The sequence below is a fragment of the Haemorhous mexicanus genome, chromosome 1, assembly GCF_027477595.1.
Source record: "Haemorhous mexicanus isolate bHaeMex1 chromosome 1, bHaeMex1.pri, whole genome shotgun sequence".
Classification (NCBI taxonomy): domain Eukaryota; kingdom Metazoa; phylum Chordata; class Aves; order Passeriformes; family Fringillidae; genus Haemorhous; species Haemorhous mexicanus.
The window spans coordinates 17,160,306-17,181,599 of NC_082341.1; the positions used below are offsets into that span (position 1 = coordinate 17,160,306).

The 21,294-nt window shown below is 40.3% G+C and overlaps 1 protein-coding gene across 1 annotated transcript in view; it reads right to left on the minus strand.

Annotated features, from left to right (window-relative positions):
* GPR158 (G protein-coupled receptor 158) overlaps window positions 1-21,294 on the minus strand; it is a 184,804-nt gene that overhangs the window by 38,234 nt on the left and 125,276 nt on the right. Inside the window, exon 6 of the mRNA XM_059841506.1 lies at window positions 10,534-10,643. Within this exon, the coding sequence (XP_059697489.1) occupies window positions 10,534-10,643 (110 nt within the window). The remainder of the gene's footprint in view (window positions 1-10,533; window positions 10,644-21,294) is intronic.

Genomic DNA, 21,294 nt, shown 5'->3' on the forward strand with positions numbered 1-21,294 from the left:
ACTAGGGGATGGCTGGGACAGTGTAATTCCAACTCTTTTATCAGTTTCAAGCCTCTCAGCACTATATGGAGTGTTGTTCAAAGCCAACAAGAGAGTGATTTCTGAGGCGCTAGAGAAATATCTCAGGAATATATGATGATCATTTACAGACTGAAGGAAATCATAGGGGAACTAGAAAATAGAAAAATCATTTAATATATCAAGTTTTAAAACATAACTTCACAAAATAGTAGCATGAAAGAAGTTCTAAAAGCTTGACACATTCAAAAACTAAAAAAGCAAGTCAAGGAGAAGAACAGAAGATCTGCAAAAATGTGCTAACAAATTTGATTGTAATATCTGGAACTAAACAGTTCAACAGTTCATAGATTTTTAGTTTTGTTTTAGTAAGACAATGATACCATACATGCTTATACATACCAACTCTCTTGTTACTAGCCCTGGTGACATTGCCACAATACCTTCTGACGTTCCTCTTTGTTTAGAGGCCATGAATTTATGTAGTTTGAACTGAAGCATGATTTCAGACATGTAATGCCTATTTGCATTATTCACAAGTGAACAGTAGAAAATAATATCAAAGAAATGCTGGAAAAAATCTATGCCAAAGGCCCTGATTCACACACAGCAACAAGGCAGAACCAGTGAATCCCTGGTTGCCAATGCCTGACATTTTTTAGAACAGAATGGTGAAAAAAGAAACGTGCACTGGTGAGGACTGATACCAGTCAGAGAGGTTTAATGGTTGTATAAAAAGGCAGGCAAGGAGAAACAAAAAGCTTAGGAATATTTGTGGTCACGACAGTGGCTGTCACTTCCCAGCAACTCTGTGCAAGCCAGTGCTTGAGGCACAGCCTGCCGAGAGCAGGGGCCTCCCCCCAGCAGCCCTGCACTCACACAAAATTGTAACCTCCCCTAGGCACACCTGGGAGGAACAGGTAGCATCTCCCCAGAAGCCCAGCAAGGGGGAGAAGGAATTTTTTGCTCAAGAAGATCTCAGAAGAAGAACAGACATTGCTGTAGCAGAGCCAAGAGCAGAACATGGCTGTGCTGCCCTGAACCACCAGAGCACAGCACTGCTGATGGCTGGGAAGAGACTCAGAGACCCCTGAGTAATGGAGCTCAGCATCAGAACTCACAGATAACTTAATTCACACACTGGAAACAGGCACTCAAAATTTTACACTGTTTATTACAGCTAGGATTTTTAGATTTGCCAGAAACAGAGGCTCCAGCTTGAACCATATACAGTAAATGCAAGTATGAGCAGAGGCTCACAGTGTGCACAGGAAGGAAGTGCGATTCAAGAACATCTAAAACTTGTCCTGTGCTGTAATACTCTAAAGCAGAAAAACAATTTTAATTTTTAATAATTTTTTTTGGTAGTGAATATTAAGTGAAAATATTACAGATTCGTTCTAAAAGAAATAGCCTAATACTTACAACTGAATTAATCTGAAACTTTCTACAGGACCTACTGTGTATGTATTCCCAAGCTTCAAGCAATCAAGTCAACATTATCTTGGTCTTTCCAGCTCAGATCATGGATCTGATATATTCCATGTAAATTTCTTAGGGTATCTTGTGCCTCTTTCAGAAAAGCATCCATGAGGATAACTCACCAATGTGCAGAGCAGTACAATGCTAAATGAGCTTTACTCCTGTGCATGTTGCAGCAGAGCAACACAGCATTTTATGTCACCAGTGGTTGGTTACCACTGATCAGATACTCAATTCTTCAAGAACATAATGGCAATTTTTTTGCCTCCATAGAAATCCAGAAAAGAGCAACTAATATGCGAGAATATTTGGTCCAGGGAGTGCTTTCCCCAGTACTTAAGATCTACATTAGAATAAGTGATCAGGAATAATGAATGTCAAAGCAGCTTTTACACTCCAACAAACAGTACCACTACCTGTCATTTCAGTCTATAAATATGCTTCATATGCTAATAGATCCATTCTAGAAAGAATGGTCAAATTTAGTTTTTATTGCATGTTTGTAAAATAACGGCCAAGTATTGGACTAACTACTAAATTATACAGTTTGAGCAGTTGTATAACACAGACCATTACATTTTTCTACTGAAACTCCTGCCATTTGTAGTAGTACTTAACTACAGAATCTTCCAAGAGAGGAATCAGTCTAGAACTGAAAGCACCACAAAACATTTCTCATTGCGCCTCTAATTTATTTGGATTTTTTGATAGCTAAACACCCTTCTGAGAAAAATGTATGCCAGATTGCTCATTTGAATTTCTCTGGCTCTGGCTTCCAGCTACCAGATCTTATTAAACCTCAGTCCAATAGATTAAAGAGTCCTTTGTGACTACTTTTCCTCTCCCTGCTCGTTTACACACCACAGAATAAGTCATCTCTCAATCTTCTTGTGGATCTAAAAGCCAGATTAGCTTCCACAGTATCAAGAATTTTCCCAGCTCTCAAATACCTTCTGAACCACAACCACCTACTGTGTGCCTCCTTTAAAAATGAATCTCAAGAATAGGACATGCTGACTGCATTCATTTGAGTTTCAAAGATGTTGTCTCCTGTTGTAAAATCAATTCCCTAATGATTAACCTCCTATTGTCCATAACTTTTAGTCTTTAGTTCCTAGTTATAATTTGCCTTTTGGCTGCACTCAGATCCATCTCTTTGACTAAGACAATAACACCATGGACACAGACACAGCAGAGATGTTTAATGCTTTCATTGCCTCTGTCTGCAACACTGGTGATGGGCTAAGAGGGTCCCAGTGCCCTGAGCTGCAGAACCATGGCTGTGAGAACGAAAAACTCCCAGCTGACTCTGAACTTCTACAGGGTCTGCTGCTCTAGCTGGATGGCTCTAAGTCTGTGGGGCCTGATGGGATTCATCCAAGGACACTCAAAAGCTGGATCATTCATTGCAAGGCCTCTTGTAATGATTTTTGAACAGTCTTTGGAATCTGGAGAGGTTCCAGTTGATTGGAAGATGGCTAATGTCATCCCAAAGTCCAAAAAAGGATGACCCCAGAAACTACATGCCTTTTAGTAGCTCTTCAGTGACTGGTAGAATTCAGGAGAAGATTATTCTGCAAGTGTTGAAAGACAACTGACGGACAACACTGTCATGGGTCAGAGCCAACATGGCTTTACAAGGGGAAAATCCTGCTTGTCAAAGCTAACTTCCTTTTATGAAAAGGTAACTCACCTAGTTGATCAAGGAAAGCCAGTTTCATCTTTCTAGTCTTCAGCAAAGTTTTCAATGCTGTCTCTCACAGAGTCCTTCTGCACAAGATGTCCAGCTCACAGCTGGATAAACACACCATGTGAGGGGTGAGCAGCTGGCTCATGGGTCTGAGACTGAGAGGAGACATCATTACAACTTCCCCGTGAGGGGAAGAGGAGGGGCAGATACTATTCTCTGTTTATATGTATATATATAAAATATTCACTATTCTATCTATTCTCTGCCGTGACCAGAGACAGGATCCAGGGGAATAGCCTGAGTTTGAGTCAGGGAGGTTTAGGCTGGATATTAGGAAAACTTTCATTACCCAGAGGGTGGTTGGGCACTGGAACAGGCTCCCCAGGCCAGTGGTCATGGCACCAAGCCTGTCTAAGCTCAAAAAGGGTTTGGACAATGCTTCAGGCTCAGATGGGATTCCTGGTGCTGTCCTGTGCGGGGCAGGAGTTTGACTTATATGAATCTTGTGGATTTCTTCCCACTCAAGATATTCTATGATTCTAGTAAAAATACTTTTCATTACTAGACTTTCTGAAACAGAATTTACTATTTCACCAAGCTTCATTATCCGCGAATTTTGTGAGTAATCATTTTGTTCTCGGTTGTTCATTGCAACTGAAAATGCTAAATAGTATCAGGCTTACTCCTCATCCTTCACAGGAGCCCACCAGAAGCCTCCTCTCCAGTCATGGTTCTTCACTGACAATCAGTGGATGTGATCTGCAAATCTCTGCTTCCACTGTGATCAGCCTGTCTGAGTCACATCCTTCACGCCCTCATCCCGCTCCTCCACAAATAGCTATAGCTCCAGTATTGCACTGTAATGCCCGGGTTTTCTTTTATGCAATAATCCCACCCAGCAGAGATACCTTGTTCCACTGATCAATTCCATCCTTCCCACGTAATGAGAAAAACCAGTCTGCAGACCTATTATTACTGGCATTGCAAATGCATGCACAAATGCACATCTGCCTGGAAGGTACTGCCTCATAGCGCACAGTTTTGCTACCTGAGGGAGGTCCTGGACATGGATATCCTTGGAAAGGACAGATTCCAGTTCCAGCTCTGAAGCCCTTCTGCTATCCTGTTAACCTGATATGCAAAACCAGTCCTTTCTCACAGTATCTGCGGGGTGCTCTTGCATGCCATCAAGACATCTGAGAGGACTTGTGATACCTGTGGATCACTACAAAGTGCCTTCCAACACACTGCTGTTTTTTTCCTAATCATGATAACAGTGTAGTTGAACATTAAAACACCAGATAATTTCTTTACCTTCTCTTTGAACTTTCCTAGCCAAACTCAGTCTGCTATGATATAGCAGAATGTTTGCTACATTAAGGTGATTAAAACACCAGCCCATGGAATTGTACAGCTGTATCTACAACAATTTATACAAATTAAATATTAATAGGAATATGGATGAGAATATTTTCCAGGATCCCAGTGCCCTATTAATCTCAAATACATTATATACTAATGATTTTCTTGCTTTAAGATAATGTTTATTGGTCCCACTTATATATGGTGCTCCATCAAGATTAATTCTGCACTGTGTTTTTTAACAGCTGTGCAACATTTTCCGAGTTTATAAATAAGAAAGTAGATATTTTACTCAGAAATATGAAACTGAACCATTATACTGCCTAGTTAGGGCTAGTTATTGCTTGAGAATGGCAGGGATACAAAAGAGGGAAATAGGATTTTAATAATGTAGGTTTTATTGAGAAAAAAACACAGTGCAACAATATGACTCATTTAATCTAGAAGAACTGCCACAATAAGAATTTCATCTTGAATGTGCATCATGCAAGAATGCTGTATGGAGTTTACTGTCTAAAGCCCTGTTTTGTTGTATACCATAAAAACAAGTAAACAAAGTAGCAAAGGTTTGCAGAAGACATGAGGCATGAATTATACTCATGAAATTAATTAATTAGGTTAAGGCATGCTAACAAGAAAACAGATTTTTCCATGACTGGTCTAATTAGTGAAACTTCATTCCTTATGAACTCCTACTGTACGAGCAGACACTTTTTCAGCAAATCCAGCTTCTTCCCTCCCTGACCTGCATCCCCCAGTCTTTCACTCTGTACCCTGCCTCTAAAATCCTAATTTGTCTGCTATTTTCTCCAGCAGCCAGGCCTGAGGCACAGTGTGTCCACTGACCACCCAGGGCAGACCAGGCAAAGGACCTGCTGCTGCTTGGGTTTCAGCCTCTGCTCTGTAGGAGCATGCATAAGGTCTGTTTTCTGCCCCAAAACTGCTTTTCATAAAGCTTTATAGGACTCATTTCATACAACATCAGGTGCCAAAATATGCCACTTCTAGGGAAGAGACAGACAAATGGTTGGAATAGTTATAGGAAGCCCTTACAGTGTAAAAACCTTTACAGCTTGACCAAACCACTCCTTTTCCTGTATTGCAAATAGACTGAAATCCTGTGAGTCAAGTTAAAGCAGTAAAAACCCAAGCAATGACAATTCAACAAGGCAGTATCAGACCAGCACTCTGTACACTCTGTTTCTGCAACAGTAACATCTGCCTTGAAAACAACTTTTCCTCCTTTTGTTTCATGTGAGATAACAACAACTACAGAAATCACTATGGACCACATCCAGTGAATGCATCTGTCTAAAGGCATTTCACTCTCACTTTCCACAAGAAAAAAGGATAATTCAATAGGCAGTAAATCCTCTACTTTTTTTTGAGCGCTAATCAACCAAACCACAAGGGCCTGACTCACTTCAAAAAATCGGTGCTTCAACACTACTGACCATGCTCATCTCACTTCGCTGGCCAATTTAAGCCGAGTTACACAGTAACCACTTCTCCCAGACAAAACTTCTCTCTGTAGTGCTTCATCCCTAGTGTCACATTTCATGGAATCACTGGGTAGTGGCATATTGGCACTGTGGAAGTGTCACCTACTGGCCCTATGGCCTGTGAAATATTGGCCATGCAATAATCCAGCCATACAGATTCCAACTGCCAAGGTCCCTTCTGCCCCTTTCTGCACCACGTTCCCACCAGACACTTTTAGACAAGGTCATCTCTATCCTCTTTTCCAGCCCTAGGTGACCTAGGGGAGGTCATACATGCCATGTGTTGTGGCTAGGAATGGCATTCCCAAATTTAGTGTTCTCACTGTAAGACCCCAAGACCACGTGCCTCTTGCTCACTTCCCCCCACCTCCCCCTGTGGCAGGATGAAGAGAAGAAATGAAAGCACAAAAAGGTAAAGATCACAGGATAAGAGCGATTTAGCAAAACAGCAATGAAATAAGAAAAGAAACACTAACAACGAGCAATACCAAAACCCAAGTGTACAAGTTAGGCCAACGATTCACAGGCGAGGTCCCCCTGTGCCACCCTCCACCCTCAGCTCCCCCTGCACATGGTGTGAGGCAATATCCAATAACCCTGGGGTCCTGGCTGTGCCCCTCCTGGCTGATGCTAACTTTAACCCTGTCCTGGCTGGAACAGGATGCCACATCCTCACCACTGATGCTTCAAGAAGCAAACCGATGTCTTCTTTGGGTTCTCTGCTGGCATGAGTCTCCTGTTCAGTAAGATACTGAACCACAACACAGAGAACCACAGAAGCATTGAATTGTTTACACTGGAAAAGACCCTAAGATCATCAAGTCCAACCATAAATCTAACACTGCCAATTAGTCACTAATCCATGTCCCCCACCAAAACATGCCTCTAAACACCTGCACACTACCCACACTGCTTTTCTGCTCCCTTCTTTACCACCTCCAAAACCTGTAGGAAGGTCCACTACTTGCTCCAACTGTACCAGATGGCAAAGCACAGCAATATAATCTTAGCACAGCATTTAGATGAAATGCAGAATTGCATCATAGTGTTAACATCTTGTTCTCCCACTAGCACTCTCATCCCACCATCACTGCTACAAAAAAGTGAGGATTATGTCATTGTCATGTTTCTCATACCTGAAACATCACCTTCCCCATACTTTCCCACTCTCCTTTTTTTCTCTTACTAATACCAGAAATGAGATTCCCATAAACTGGAGACCCCATTCCTGTGTTTCCTTTTCCTAAAATATCTGAAAGCTAACCTATGTATACACACACAAGTGCATACATTTGTCTATATGTATGTTACTTTGTTTAATTCTTATGCTTTAGTCCAGAATTAAGAATTCTGTATTAATCCTGACACAAAGGTGACAGAAGTTCACAAAATATTAAAAATAATGAGATAACCTTTTCATAAAACACAGGGCTTGAAAGAGGACACAGAGAGTCTTCAGTTACAGAAAGGTGCAACATCAGCTCCTTTAAACCCAAAAAGTTAAATTTGAAACATTATCATTTCTTGAGAGAATTATTTTGAAAAATTCATTGTTAAGGAAAGTATTGTAAGTTCATAGCTCTTCAGCTAGATTCCTTAAATTAAGCTCATTTCCATGCCCCTGTCCTTCCACCCCCACAAACATCAGCTCGTTATTTAAGAAATGCACAGTGAATAAGAAAGAGGCAATTAAGGATGAGGCGCTGTAGAAATTGGCTGTGACAGGTGTTCAAAGAATGAATCAGTACATGACTTCTCTGTTCTTTTACTCTTCCTTAAGCATCTGCTTTTGACTTCTTTTCTGATTTCCCCTTGATGCTTGACCCTAACAAAACCTCTGAGACCTCCTTAGGAAGTGAGGAGCTACAGGAAAATTTTAAAAGCTACAAAAACCCCAGGCGTGTCCAGTGACTCCTACCTGGCTTTGGTTAACCTTCACACTCCAGTGCTTCTCAAAGCATCTCATTTGTTGAGAGCTACAGCATTACACTTTCTCACAATCATTAACAGCTACTTTTACACAATATTGGTTTTCCCATTTAACTCAGAAAAATCACAAGTTCCTTTCTGGCAATTGGTTCTTCCCCCAGGCAGGACACAGCCTAGCTGCAGGAGGGAACCAGTGCTTGTCAGGAGTATCTGTGCTGTCTGTAATAAGCCATTCCTCAGCCTTGTAAGAGCTGTGGATTGAACTAGATCTGCCAAAATTTTCTCCAAATTTCTATTAACATCACATCATTCCCAACAGCATAACTGCTGTGCATGTGTATAATAAAATTATATCTAACTCAACTCAGTCTTTTGCAAGGCACACTCTGGGACTGAGATATTCAAAACCACAAAAGACCACAATATGACTAAAGTAGGAAAGGACTGGTCAGGATATCTGGGTAGAAAACAAAAGATAGACTCCCAGACAAAGTAATTCTAGATTAACATACTAAATAGGTTTTTTCCCTCTTTGTGTTACACAAAGAAATACAGAATTATTCAAAAGGGTAGCCAATGCTCACAGCTGGGTTAACAGTGAATCCAGACCAGGTTGCTCAGGGCTTTATCCAGCTGGGTCTTGAAAACCTCCAAGCATGGAAATTCATAACATCACGCGCAGCCAGCTGCACTGCTTAATCAACCAGACACTGAAAATGCTTTCCTCATATAACATTGACCCTGATATTCATTCATATGTTGAAATCTCCTATTTCAATTTGTCAGTGCCTTTTGTTCTCCTGCTACACACTCCTGTAAAGAACCTGGCTTCACCTCCTAGTAGGTGTTGGACAGCTCATGTTAGGTCCCTCCAATGCTACATTTTCTTCACGCTGAACAAGCCCTGCTATCTCAACCTCTCTTTGCAGGACCAGTGCTTAAAGCCCTGACCATTCAAAAATGGCCATTTTGATGGCCTTTCACTGAACTCATCTAAGTTTGCTGACATGTGGACACATCGTTGCAGACATTGTCTGAGTAAAGGAGGATTATAACTTCCCTCAGCCTTCAGGCTACTGTCCTGTTGATAAAGTCCAGTCTGCTGCTATCCCTCCTTGCTTTGTGATGATCAAGGATGAGGATGTAGTGCATTCTTGGCTTCTCATTCAATTTTGTCTTGTTTGCTGACCCTGTCAGCACAGGCACCAAGTAACACCAAACAGCATTATGGGCAATTTCTGCCCAATTTTGCAGCCTATCTTAATATGAATGGAAGATCAACTGTCCTGTCAGGATAGCTGCTTCCTCACATCATGTACAATCATTTAAAGAACCTGTTAGGATAGCAGAACTGCAATGACAACATGAGCCACCCACAGTCTCAGGCTTTTTTATCTATCTGAGCTATAGACAACAAAGCATCCAAGCAAAGTCACCAGCTCCCTCTCTTCTCTACTGCTCTACTTGTTCCTACATTTTTCATCAGAAATTGTTCATCCCAGAAAATACTATGAGGGTGTGGGATTTTCTTGGACATTTTCAATGCAAAGATGTGGCCAGACACAGCATTTTACAATGACAGTTTACTAGCCTAAGTGTACACTTGTAACCAGGGACACAAATTAAAGGGAGCTGCAAGGAGCTCTGTTTTAATGGGAAAACGGGTTTCCACATAAGGTGTGACAAGTCAATAATGCATTGTGAAACACAAGATATTTTTAGTTCTCATTCAGTTTACAAGCATAATATCAAACCTCCTCTATCTAACATGCCAACACAGTAATGAAACTAAGATAAAAAGATAAGTGGCCATACTCCATCCAATATGTTCAAGTATCAATATACTGCTTATCTCTTTGCTTGAATAAAGATACTTACAGAATGTATCAGTAATTTTTCTCATTAAAGTTCAAAGAGGGATTTTACCCAGCATACACAGAAAAGGCTTCAATTTTTAAGGGGACTGTAGAAGTGGGAATTTAAGTTGGGCCTCTAAAACTTAAATCTTTGAGTCACATGTGAATGAACTGCCATGGAGCCCAGAATCTGTCTCATATTTTTGCTTACATGTACAGATGTTTGTGTGTAGCTTGCCTGCTACGATTGCCTGAAGAAAACAGCCCTTGACATAAGAGTCATAAGAAAACAGAGTAAGTACACACACTGTAGTCTGCGTTACTCACCATTGCTGTGTCTAAACACTCCAAAAGCAGCTCTCTATGAACACTTCATAGGGAAACTTTTGAAGATTCTATGAATATTTTTGTATTTTTTATATTCAAGGAAAACACATTCACCTCCTGTGAAAAGGAGTTCTTGCACAATTTAACAGTTAATGTATATATATTTTTCATCAAATCCTGTCAGCATTCATAGCTCTCAACTCAGATTAGTAGCATATAATTTGAGCAGGAAAATTGAGGAGAAATACACAGTGGGTTTAAAATCAGAAATGGCACTTGTTTATGATAATATTTGCAGCTCTTCCATCTAAGTACCCACACAGATTGCACATACTCCCACAGAGATGGAAATTAATATGTGAAATACCTGTGCAGCTTGAGTGTCACAGTTCCATAAACAGTAGCAAAGCCCAGAAGACGAACCCATCTTAGGAGAACACAGCGAAATATACTTGGCTCAAAATACAAAATGACAACCTATAGAACAGAAAGATAGAGAGAGCTTCAGTACTGCTTTCATGAGAAAGTAGTTCTTCATTCAAATGCAGAATAGTTGCAAAACAGGACAGCAGACACATTTCAGCTCGTACTGCCGTATATTTAGATTTTCTAGTAAAGCATTGGGAAGATCAGATCAACCAGCTGGCACAGTTCTGGGCACCAACTCCTCTTTGAAGGGAGCTGGCAAAAGCCCTGTGACAGACTGTGAAGTGACAACACTTTTAAATGCAATTTCACTGACTTTTCTTAACTGAGTGAAAACATGTACCCAGAGAGGAGGATAGAACAGAAAAGGACTTTTTCTTTGAGCAATTCAAGTAATATGTAGCTGTTTTAATTCTGGATTGATAGGCTGTATTTACTAGGTTACACTTCAAAGTCACTCCTAATAAAACTAGCAAAATGATAACTGCTCATTTTTCTCTCCCAAACTAAAAATGATTGCACTGGCCTCCTTCTGTCCAAAATATGAAATATTTAATGACACATGTAACTCTTGCTTCCCCATATATTTCACCTAAGCTATATTAAATCTCCCTACGCATCACCACTTTCTTAAGGAAAATAACCCTTTTGCTCACCTATGCATTTCTCCAGCCACAATAAAAAAATGTCCTACCAGCCTTTTGTCCTGTCTACCAAGGACCATGCACAAGAACGCTCCATAAGCAGTAAAAGAAAGCTACTTCTGTAGGTATAGTGCAGATAGAAGCTCCACTATCAAGTAAAATACTACTCCTCTCTGAAACAGGGCTGCTCAGTAAACTCAGTCACAATCTGAATCAGGAGTCCATTTCTTTTCATTCCACCAGACTTTGTCCCTGGTGTCCTGAGGGTTTCTTCTTACTCATCTGGTCCCACCAGGAGCCTGCTGTCCCAGGGATTTGTTGGAAAACTGCCCACATGTAGACCCTACTTAGTCCTGCAAACTTAGATCCCATGCATTCAATGTGTCCAACCAGAACCTGGTAAAACAACCCAATGCACCATAGTAAAAATTAATTAGGTAATTCTGGTCTAGAGAAAGCAAGCACTGAAACATTTCAGGCCATCTGTCACAGCTTCATTTACAGTCAGTACATTCTGGCAGCAGAGATAGTATTGTGCCTACTGGCTGCCACATATTATTTTTCTAAGTAAATGCTCTTCTGCGTGGGAATTCAAGTTCAGGATATTGGCCAAAAGCCCAGGACTACATCCTTTGGGTGACATAGACTTCTTTAGAAGAGTGGGGGCAAAAATGGCAGATGTGGGCTGAGAGAGAGGGAAGCTGCTGTGCTTCACTGGAATGCTTTTTATACAGCAGAATCAAACTATTCCTTTTCAAAATATGATTTGCTGAATCTAATTGTGCTGCAAAATTTAATCTGCTTTTTTTCACTGTTATTGGAATCACAGAATGTACTGAGGTATAAGGGACCAACGAAGATCATCAAGTCCAACTACTTGATGCATAGGACACCCCAAGAAACACACCACGTGCCTGAAATATTGCCCAAATGCTTCTTGAACACAGTCAAGCTAGTGCTGTGACCACTGCCCTGGGAGCCTGTTCCACTGCCCAACGATCCTTTGGGTGAAAAACTTTCCCCTGATTTGACAAGCATCAATGTAGACATTTTCTGGGATTCTGAAAACCCGTCCATGTAGGAAAGGCAGCAGCTTTTCTCCTTGGAAAATCAGCTGGAAAACCAAAATACATCCACATATGCATGACTATGCTTGGGCAAACAGAGAATCCAGCAAAAAGTTTCTCAGAAAGACCTGAATGGCAGCAGTGACCTCTTATCCTAATATACAGTTATATAGATTAGGACAGTGGCAGAACCTGAGCAAAGTCTATAGCAGTAACTTGTCTCCTGGGGTTTGCTGGGGGTTAGAAAACACCATGTTTCATCTTTGATTCTCCCAAATAAGAAAATCAACGTCAAAAAAAGACTGGCATACAGAGACTCTGAACATTTCAAAGTTGATTTGAAAGCAGAATTTTTCAGATAATTGAAATGGGAAGGTCTGAAAACTCTCCAGGCATAGAATTTTCTGAACAAGGGCAACAGCTCTCTTTGCCATGCAATCTGACACAGCAATTTCATTGATGCTGCTTGTTAAAACATAAACTGCATGTGTCTAGAAAATCTCATTGATTTGCATTGAATCATTTGTATGAACAGCTGAGGCATTTGGCTAGGTATCAACCAAGAAGCCACCACGTCAAATGCAGCCTGGTGTTTGCTGGCGTCACAGCTCACCGTGAAGGCTGCAGAGGCAAGGCTCTGTTGGAGAAAACTGCTCTCATTTTCTCATTTGAAATAGACACATTTTAACTGCTCCTTCACCCCGTGGTGCAGGATGCTGCAGAAGTAAGACTTCATCCAAGCTTCGTCTCTTTTGGATCTTCCTGTGTTTATGTGCTGGAGAATCGTAACAGCGCCTTCACAAAGGCCAGTGTCCATTTCTACCTATTCCTGCACATGGTCTGTCACAGACCCAGGCTTTGAAGAGCCAGAATTGCTATATGTACATTTTGCTTTCTTCTTAGGCATTGCAGAAGGCTATTCAATGCATATGTCATTCCCATTCCCATCAGGGCTCACCAGGATGTTCAGGTGACTTCCCTCTCCAAGCTCTTGTCAGAATTGTGTCTCTTATAAGCACCATGAATTTTAGAGGGGCAATTTTTAAAAGGAAAAATCTTTAATGGATTGGAGCCAAGGGGCTACAGAAACACTGCCTTGGAAGATTTTCTCATTTTTTCAATGCAAGTGAAATACAATTCTTGCAAAGAACCTGGTCCAAAGTATGACTGCTGCACTCCAACCCTCACTCTCCCTAGCAAAAACAAACAAACAAACATCAACAACAACAATAAAAAAAACAGCAAAAAAACCCCCAACAAAATAAACCAAAAAGCCAACTAACCAACCAACCAAAAAACCCAAAACCCAAAAAACAAAAAAAAACAACAACAAAACCAAACAAAACCATAAAAAGGAGGAACATAACACAGAGAAGTCTTGAGTTTGTTTCATCTCAGCCTCTTCTACCTCATCAAAACCCCCATTCCCTACTGTTATCCCCAGAGCTAGGTCTTCTTCAAATGAAAAAAGTGCAGCAAAAGGTTGCTGAGCTGCAAGTGAGGAGCTTAGGATGAGCACCAGATTCACCCACACATCCAGGCTGCTCTCATCAGAACAAGGGAATCCCTCAGTTCTAAAAGACTGTCCTGCCCACCAAAAACCTGACAATATTTCATTTTTCTTTTTGCACTTATGATGAAATAGACCATGATCTTCTTAAAAATGCTGGGAGGTTTTGCCAATGGATAGACTAAAACATCTTTACTGTACATAAAGAAATGTGCTATCCTCAGTTTTGTCAGCTCCTGGCATCCACTTAAATAGTAGACATCAGTTTCTGCTACTTAAACAAAGTGATCTGGGGAAAATTAGTTGGAAACCAGAAGAAGATAAGCCAAACAGTGGCTGCTCAAGTCCCAGTTACTGCAGCTGTGCGTGAGACTTCCTGAACTGCGACTCGTCTTTGTCATTTGGACAAATGCGTTTAGATGTTTGCTTTTAAACTCAGTGTGGTTTAAGCTATTACTATCCTTGCCAAAACATTGTTCCAGTAGTCACGCTACCACTTGTGGAGTCAGAGATGAAAAGACTTCCTAAGGTCACCAGCTAACTGTCAAGTGTGTTTAGGGCTGGGGAATTACGGAAGAGGGACTTAGCCTGCTGACACAGCGATCAGCCAGCTCAGTTATTCATCTGACAAGATGAACAGACACACACACATGCTCTCTAAAGACAACAGCTGAAGTCAATAAAAGCACCTCACACATTACAGCAAGTTTTCCTTATTGGGACAGGTAGGAAAGTAAAAAACAAAGAGAACTAACACAGAATAATTGAACATTCAAAAACATAACAGAGTTCATCCACACAAAAAAAAAAGGGAATTAATGAATTTATAGGCTCAGTGCCATTGCTACTTAAAAGACAAACTGCATTTAAAAAGATTCTTGAAAAATAAAACCAAAAAAACCCCAAATCTTTATTACAGCCCTATAATAGTGAGCAAAACTGTGCATTGCAAAATGCTCTTTTGTCTTTCAGGTTAACTTCACTGTCCTCATTAAAAGATGGTTAATTCTGCCCTTCACCTTGGTACCAGATCCAGGCAAAAACTTTAATACTGTGCACTTCCACAAGGTGCAGTGACTGGGATTCAGTCTGCCTAAATCAAACATACAATTTCTTCCTACACTGCTTTAGGGGGTCTAGCAAATCAGGCCTACTATTGCAAGTTCCACAGATAACCCAGGAATAAAACCAAGTACCTTGAGAAAGTTCAGCTTCAGCTACTTGGCCAGGAGCCTGGCCTAAAGGCTTCAAGTACACATCTCTACTGGCTAGAAAGGCACTACAGCATTTCTTTTAGGGAATTTGCTTCACTATGTGTCAATTAATAATCTTATTAGGAGGACTAAGCCAAGCACTTTATAGCCAGCTGTAAAAATTTTGTAATATATTTAAAACAAGTACTTTTTACTTCAATTCTTAAGCCATAGAAGTCACACGAATAGATCAAAAACTCATCTTCCTCTACATTCATCAAATTGCTATACTTCATGTTGAGAAGAAATGAGCAACACCATAATGTCTCAACAAACCAGAAGCCAGAAAGCTTAAAAAAATACATGTTTTGCAGTGCTAAAAAATCCTAAAACTAAACTGGAAAAGATTGAGCAGGACCTTAACTCCAAAAACCCCTAAGTGTTCAAAATTTTTCAACTCTTCTTTTTTATGCCCTTGCTTATAGAATCATACTAAGGTTTAGGTTGGAATGGACCTTTAAAGATCATCTAGTTCCTAGTGCTGTGGACAGAGATGTTATCCACATTATATGGATGGAAATAAAATTCAGAGCTTAGAATTTGAGTACCAGTATCATCAGCTGATGGATCTGAGGTGCAAGTCACCCACTTTAGACAAAAGTGATGCAAAAGTAGTATTTTTTTTCGGATTTGCAAATAACCAAATTCATCTTAAAATTGTGCTCGCTTAAACCAAACAACTTTACAGGAAAACTATCTACTTTTTAAAATTGAACTTCAGAATTTTCTGCAAGGACTCTGCACAGTTCAATGCAGGACAAGACACAGCTATTCATGATAATGCCTTTTGGGCTAATTCCATTAACAAGCATCTAGGAGATACTGTGAAGAGATCCATATGATCTGTTCCACTGCCCAACACCATCTGTCCTTGCCTGACTGCAACAGCTGTCTAGGGCTGTCTCTAGGCAATTCTGCCATGCAACAAGCCATCAGACACTTCCTCTCAGTGTCCTGCTGTGCTGAGGGATGGGCAGCCCTCCTCCTAGTTTCTTCCAACACATCAAATATCCTCCATGGTACATCAAGTCACCTATTCATGCCTCAGTCCTAACTCTGAGAAGGGATTTCCTGCAGCAGAGATGCTGTTTGCAATGTTAGATAAGCTTGCCATCCAAACTCATAACAGTCTGGCACTACACTTCCTAGGAAAGGGCCCAATCCCCTTCTCTGTGGGCACAGAGCCATCTCAACAGATGGGATGAATGAAGGCATTCATGAGCCTGTGCACACTACGGGCACCACTGCTCGAAACATGACTCACAGCTCAGATCATCTGCTTCAATATTAGCAAAGGCACAGCTCCTTACCCAGCCCTGGGCTATCCACAAACATTTCCAGTGCAGCTACACACAGCATCTTAGAGGTATGATAACAGTGAATATATACTTAGCCTAATTATGGAAGAACATTTCCTTCCATTTCAATCCCATTTTTTTAAACCACGTGTGCTTTTCAAGACATTACATCTTACTATAATAGGCCTGTGAGCACACAGTGCCATCAAACCCTGCTATCCTTGCAAATCTCACCATTTTAAAGCAGAGCTGCACTGGATCATTAGCTCAAATGCCTCTGTAAAGCATACATTTGCTGCACAAAACCACAGTAATTACTCAGTGGGTTTTATTCTTGCCTCTGAATTGGAACTGAATCAACTTCCCAGCACACTGCATTGGAAGCACTTTGTTTCTGGGAGCATCTCAGATAAGATGTATGTCACAAGCAAAATCCTTGCAGCCATTTAAGTAAGATCTTCTGGGTTTTTTCATAAAAAACCACAAATTTTTCCTTATCACCCACACAAAGTCCAGTTCTGCCTACTGAAATCCTCATTTCCCTCCCACTATATTTTCAACTGTAGATATTGGTGTTTCTTTCATTGCCTATCATATAATATCTATTAATACATATTAAAACCCCTGTCTGTGTTTCAGCAAAGACATGTCTTGCCTGTAAAGCCTTTTGGAAGACCATGACCCAGCATAAGCACATAACCACCAGCACCAGTGTAAAATAAAAGGGCAGACTCTAGAACTTCATTCATCAGAATGCTCTGCTATCACTAGGTTTTATTACACTATGGATTCATCTCCATCAGGCAGTAACAACAGATCTCTAATGTTCTTTACAGAATACATATTTTACAGTGGAGCTCATTTAGCCTCCCTGAGAGATTTGACAGGAGATTAGGCAAACAGAACCTTCAAGATCCTTCTGGTTTGACAAAAGACTGCATACTTAGAATGTATTTTTACAGATATATCTTCAATTATTTTCCCTCTTTTGTTTCCTTCCTGTGTTCATAAGGGAGATCTCAATTAATTATTGACAAGACACCCTGAATAGGTTATTTTGAGGAATATAAACATCCATGTGATTTCCAAGATGCTGTCATGTATTTCCTCCAATTTAAAGAGAAAAAGTGATATGCCACAGACCCTACCAGCTCTGGAAATATTTATTTATAAATGACTTGAACATATGGCCTGAATATGCACTTATTCACCATAAATTCTAGCCTTTGCTTAAGCCTTACTAATGATTCAGCTTCAGCTTCCTATTTCCTTTGGCTAATGAATGATATTCTAAAATCAAATAATAAAAATTAACATGAAATCCACAATGGCTTTAAAAAGCTACATGCTTCCACTCTGTATTCAGATTTGACCAAAACAAATGACTTTTTATGCCCAACCAGGCCCACACAGTAGAGAAGAGGAGTTTACAGTAGAGAATCCAGGACTTTGTCACAAAACAGTTCATTAGCTCATGAGAGACATCAACTGATGCCCTGGCTGAACTGGTTATAAATGCTAAGGGTTGAAGGGTACTCCAAGTGCCAACTGACAACCAGCAGGAGAAATGAGATACAAAGAAAGAGAGCACACCAGGTCTACACTCTCTGTGGGGAAAAACAAAGCACAAAACCAAGTATTACCAAGAGGACTAGATCTCTACCCCAGACTGCTGTGGGAACCCTCTGAGGAACTGAGGAGAAACAGAAATCACCTTGAAACACTGGATTATCATGGATGTTCTCTGCATCTATTTCCAAACACAGAGATCATGCTTACCTTTTCAGTGTAATAGAATAAACTATTTAACTTCAGCTGCAAACTTCTCAAATACAAGGAGAGATTTCAATGGTACTGGCCCAGGGAGTGGTGATGGACAGGTAAAATATGATCATTTGGGAAGTAGGAGGTCTCCCAGTCTAAGGGGCTATAGGCACTGAGGTGCTGGAGGTGAAAGGCCAGTACCTTAGGGGCGAATGCTTGTCCAAGAAAGTCTGGTTACTGGATGCTTCTGTAGAAGCAGCACAAGACAGGGATAAGGTCTGAGGCTCAGAAGTTCCACTGAGACCCTGCCTTAGTGTAGCACAATGAACAAATCACCTAACACTGAAAAATCCAGGCTGAAAAAAAATCTATTACCTTTAATCATGTCCCATGTAAGGCAGAAGAGAGAACAAAGTCTGAATTGCACACCATGCTTTCCCTGTTCTCACTCAAGTGTTCTTCTAACTCACCAGTACCATAAACCAAAAGAAGCAAATAAATACGTTTCAGGGAGTCCAAAAAGTAATGAGCTTGGTTGGCCCAAGCGACCTTCTTACCCATCTGCTTTGATGTGCCAGCTATTTCTCTGTCTTTGCTAGATGTCTATCCCTCACATATATGTTTGCTGACAACCTCACAGTCTTTAATACAGTTACCCTAAAAGCAGCCTGAGCAGCCTCAGAAGTCAGACCCTGAGGACTTGAGAGTTGGCTCATCTCAGCAATTCAGATGCTTGAACTGGCCAGATGTGGACTTGGCTGGATGTCTGAAGTTTCCACTGAAATCAAGACACTGCCTCAGAAAGTTTAAAATGTGCTTAAAGAAGATTCTTCAAAAACAACAATAACTGCTGTGTTCGAAAATTTAAAGCCTACCAGTATCTACCTAGCTGTGTACAGAGCAAAATGCTTTTCCTGACCCATGTAGGTCACCAACCACAGCCTGAAAGTACAAAATTAATGCAGAGTAATTGATCTGACTTTAAAGATGCTTAGGGGCTAGTAAGAGCGTCGGAGCTGTTGACTTTACTGAAATGCAACTACCCAAATATTTAAAAAATATCTGTCCTCAGAAAGAGTGCCAAGAGCAGCGTATGCTAAGAGCACTGATGCTCTGCACTCTTTCACTCAATGTTTTTAAACTTATATGAAAAGGTCTTCAATTACTTTCCAGTAAAATACTGAAAGATACATGAAAATGTGGGTTTCCTGATCAAGCAAATGGTCAGGTTTTAAGTGAAGATTATTAAATGTGATCTGCCAGCAGCAACTAAAAGCAGAGATGAGCAAATGGGGCATTCAGGGCTCCAGCCTCATGCACACTAAGGCTGAGAAGAGAAGCACAAGTGAAATACAGAGGAGAAGCTGAGCTCCTTAATCATTCAAAACTTCTATTTTCATAGTTTGCATTACATTCAAAAAACATAATTCAAAATTAATAGCAATAATTTCATCAGGATGCTTTATCTCAGCAATGTATAGGCACACCAAAAATTGTTCATGCTGATGCAAAATTTAAAAGTGGAAATTCAAAGTAAGCTGCAAAGTGAAAGTATCTTCTAAAATATTTGCTTCTTCTGCCATTTAACTTTTATAATCCAATTGCTTCTTCCATTTGTTCAAATACATTTTCTTCCATGTGACACACCACTTGGGTAAATCACAACAGTCAACTGAATGCCCTAGTTTACCTACTTCATATGTAAAAAAAAAGAACCCTAAACTTACTTGCTGGGTGCATTACGGTCCTTTTTTCTTAAAAGAAATGTGGCAACCAAAGAAGGAGAAAGAGAAACATTTTAACAAACTGAACCATGTCTAACGAAAAAAACCCTGACATCTCTTCAGCCCGTTCATTTGCCAGAACACTGACACATTTTAAAAATAGTTTTAAGGACATGTATTTTCATTATTTTATTAAAAGCAAGGAAAATCTAACAATTAATTTTAAGACCACATCTATGATTTTAGGAAAAAGGAATCCTTTAAAAACATAATGGTAAAGTAGTCTATATTAAAATAAATCTTGCAAGAGCTGCAGCTAAATCAAGACATAAATAGATTGAATTATTCAGAGCAATTTGTCAAGTACACTTAATGCAAGACACAGGTCATAAAAGAGACTCACAAAGACTTTTATACCTTGTTACACTGTAGCTGAAATCCCTACAAATATACAGTGTAAGGTGTGTGTGGGGGGGTGTTATTTGAGTGTTTCCAAATAGTGACTCCAACCTGGGGAAAGGAAAACATGCAGTACTTAGAGTTCCAAATATACTTACCTCCTTGTCTTAATCTAACAAAGCCAGAAAAGCATTTAGCACAAACTTCGGGGGGAAAAAAGCTATCTGATGGCTTAGGTTCTTCAGAAATACCTCCTTCCTTGCTGCCTGAACTCTGAACTACATGTTGGCAGGTTCATGAGTCAAGGTAGGAATTTTATTGACATCAACTATTAAGATGGTTATTAGGAAAAGGTAATGGGGACAGACCAGGACTTTGAAATACCCTGCGAAACCCCAGCAAAGAGCAGGACAGAACTGTCTGCTATCCTCCTCAGGATAATTTTTGTTGGTATTTATTTTGACAACAAGCAATTTAGAAAAACTCTCTCCACTAAAATACCAGCCAGACATCTCAATCCAGCCGGTGCTGATTAGTTTAGTGCAGACATCTCTGCTGGAACTATTGACTTTTCATTTTCAGCTTATGCACCTGAAGCAACAACAGCAGTGGGCACAGGCCAGAGACCACAGCGTGACCAGCCTCCAGAAGAAGTGCTGGGAACACTCCAACTCCTAATGTTCCCTAACGAAGACTGGATGTCTGTCTGATAAATCTGCTTTAGGTAAACTGAAGCTACCGGTAATTGGATGAATTGCAAAAATGACACACTCTGCTGCCATGATCTACATTAATCTTCAATCTACACTAATCATATCAGGCAAATTATGTTATTAACATAATTAATTCATTATGGATAATTAATGAAGTCCAGAAGAAGCCAGCCACATCTGCAAACTCAAAATTCACTCCACAGTAGAAACTATGGAAATAGGAATGAAACACTATTTTTCTTCCCAGAAGGAAGACATTCTCATAGTTCTTAAATCACATGGATATGAACGCTTTTACCTTCCAAAAGAATTGTTTGGACAGTTTGCTTG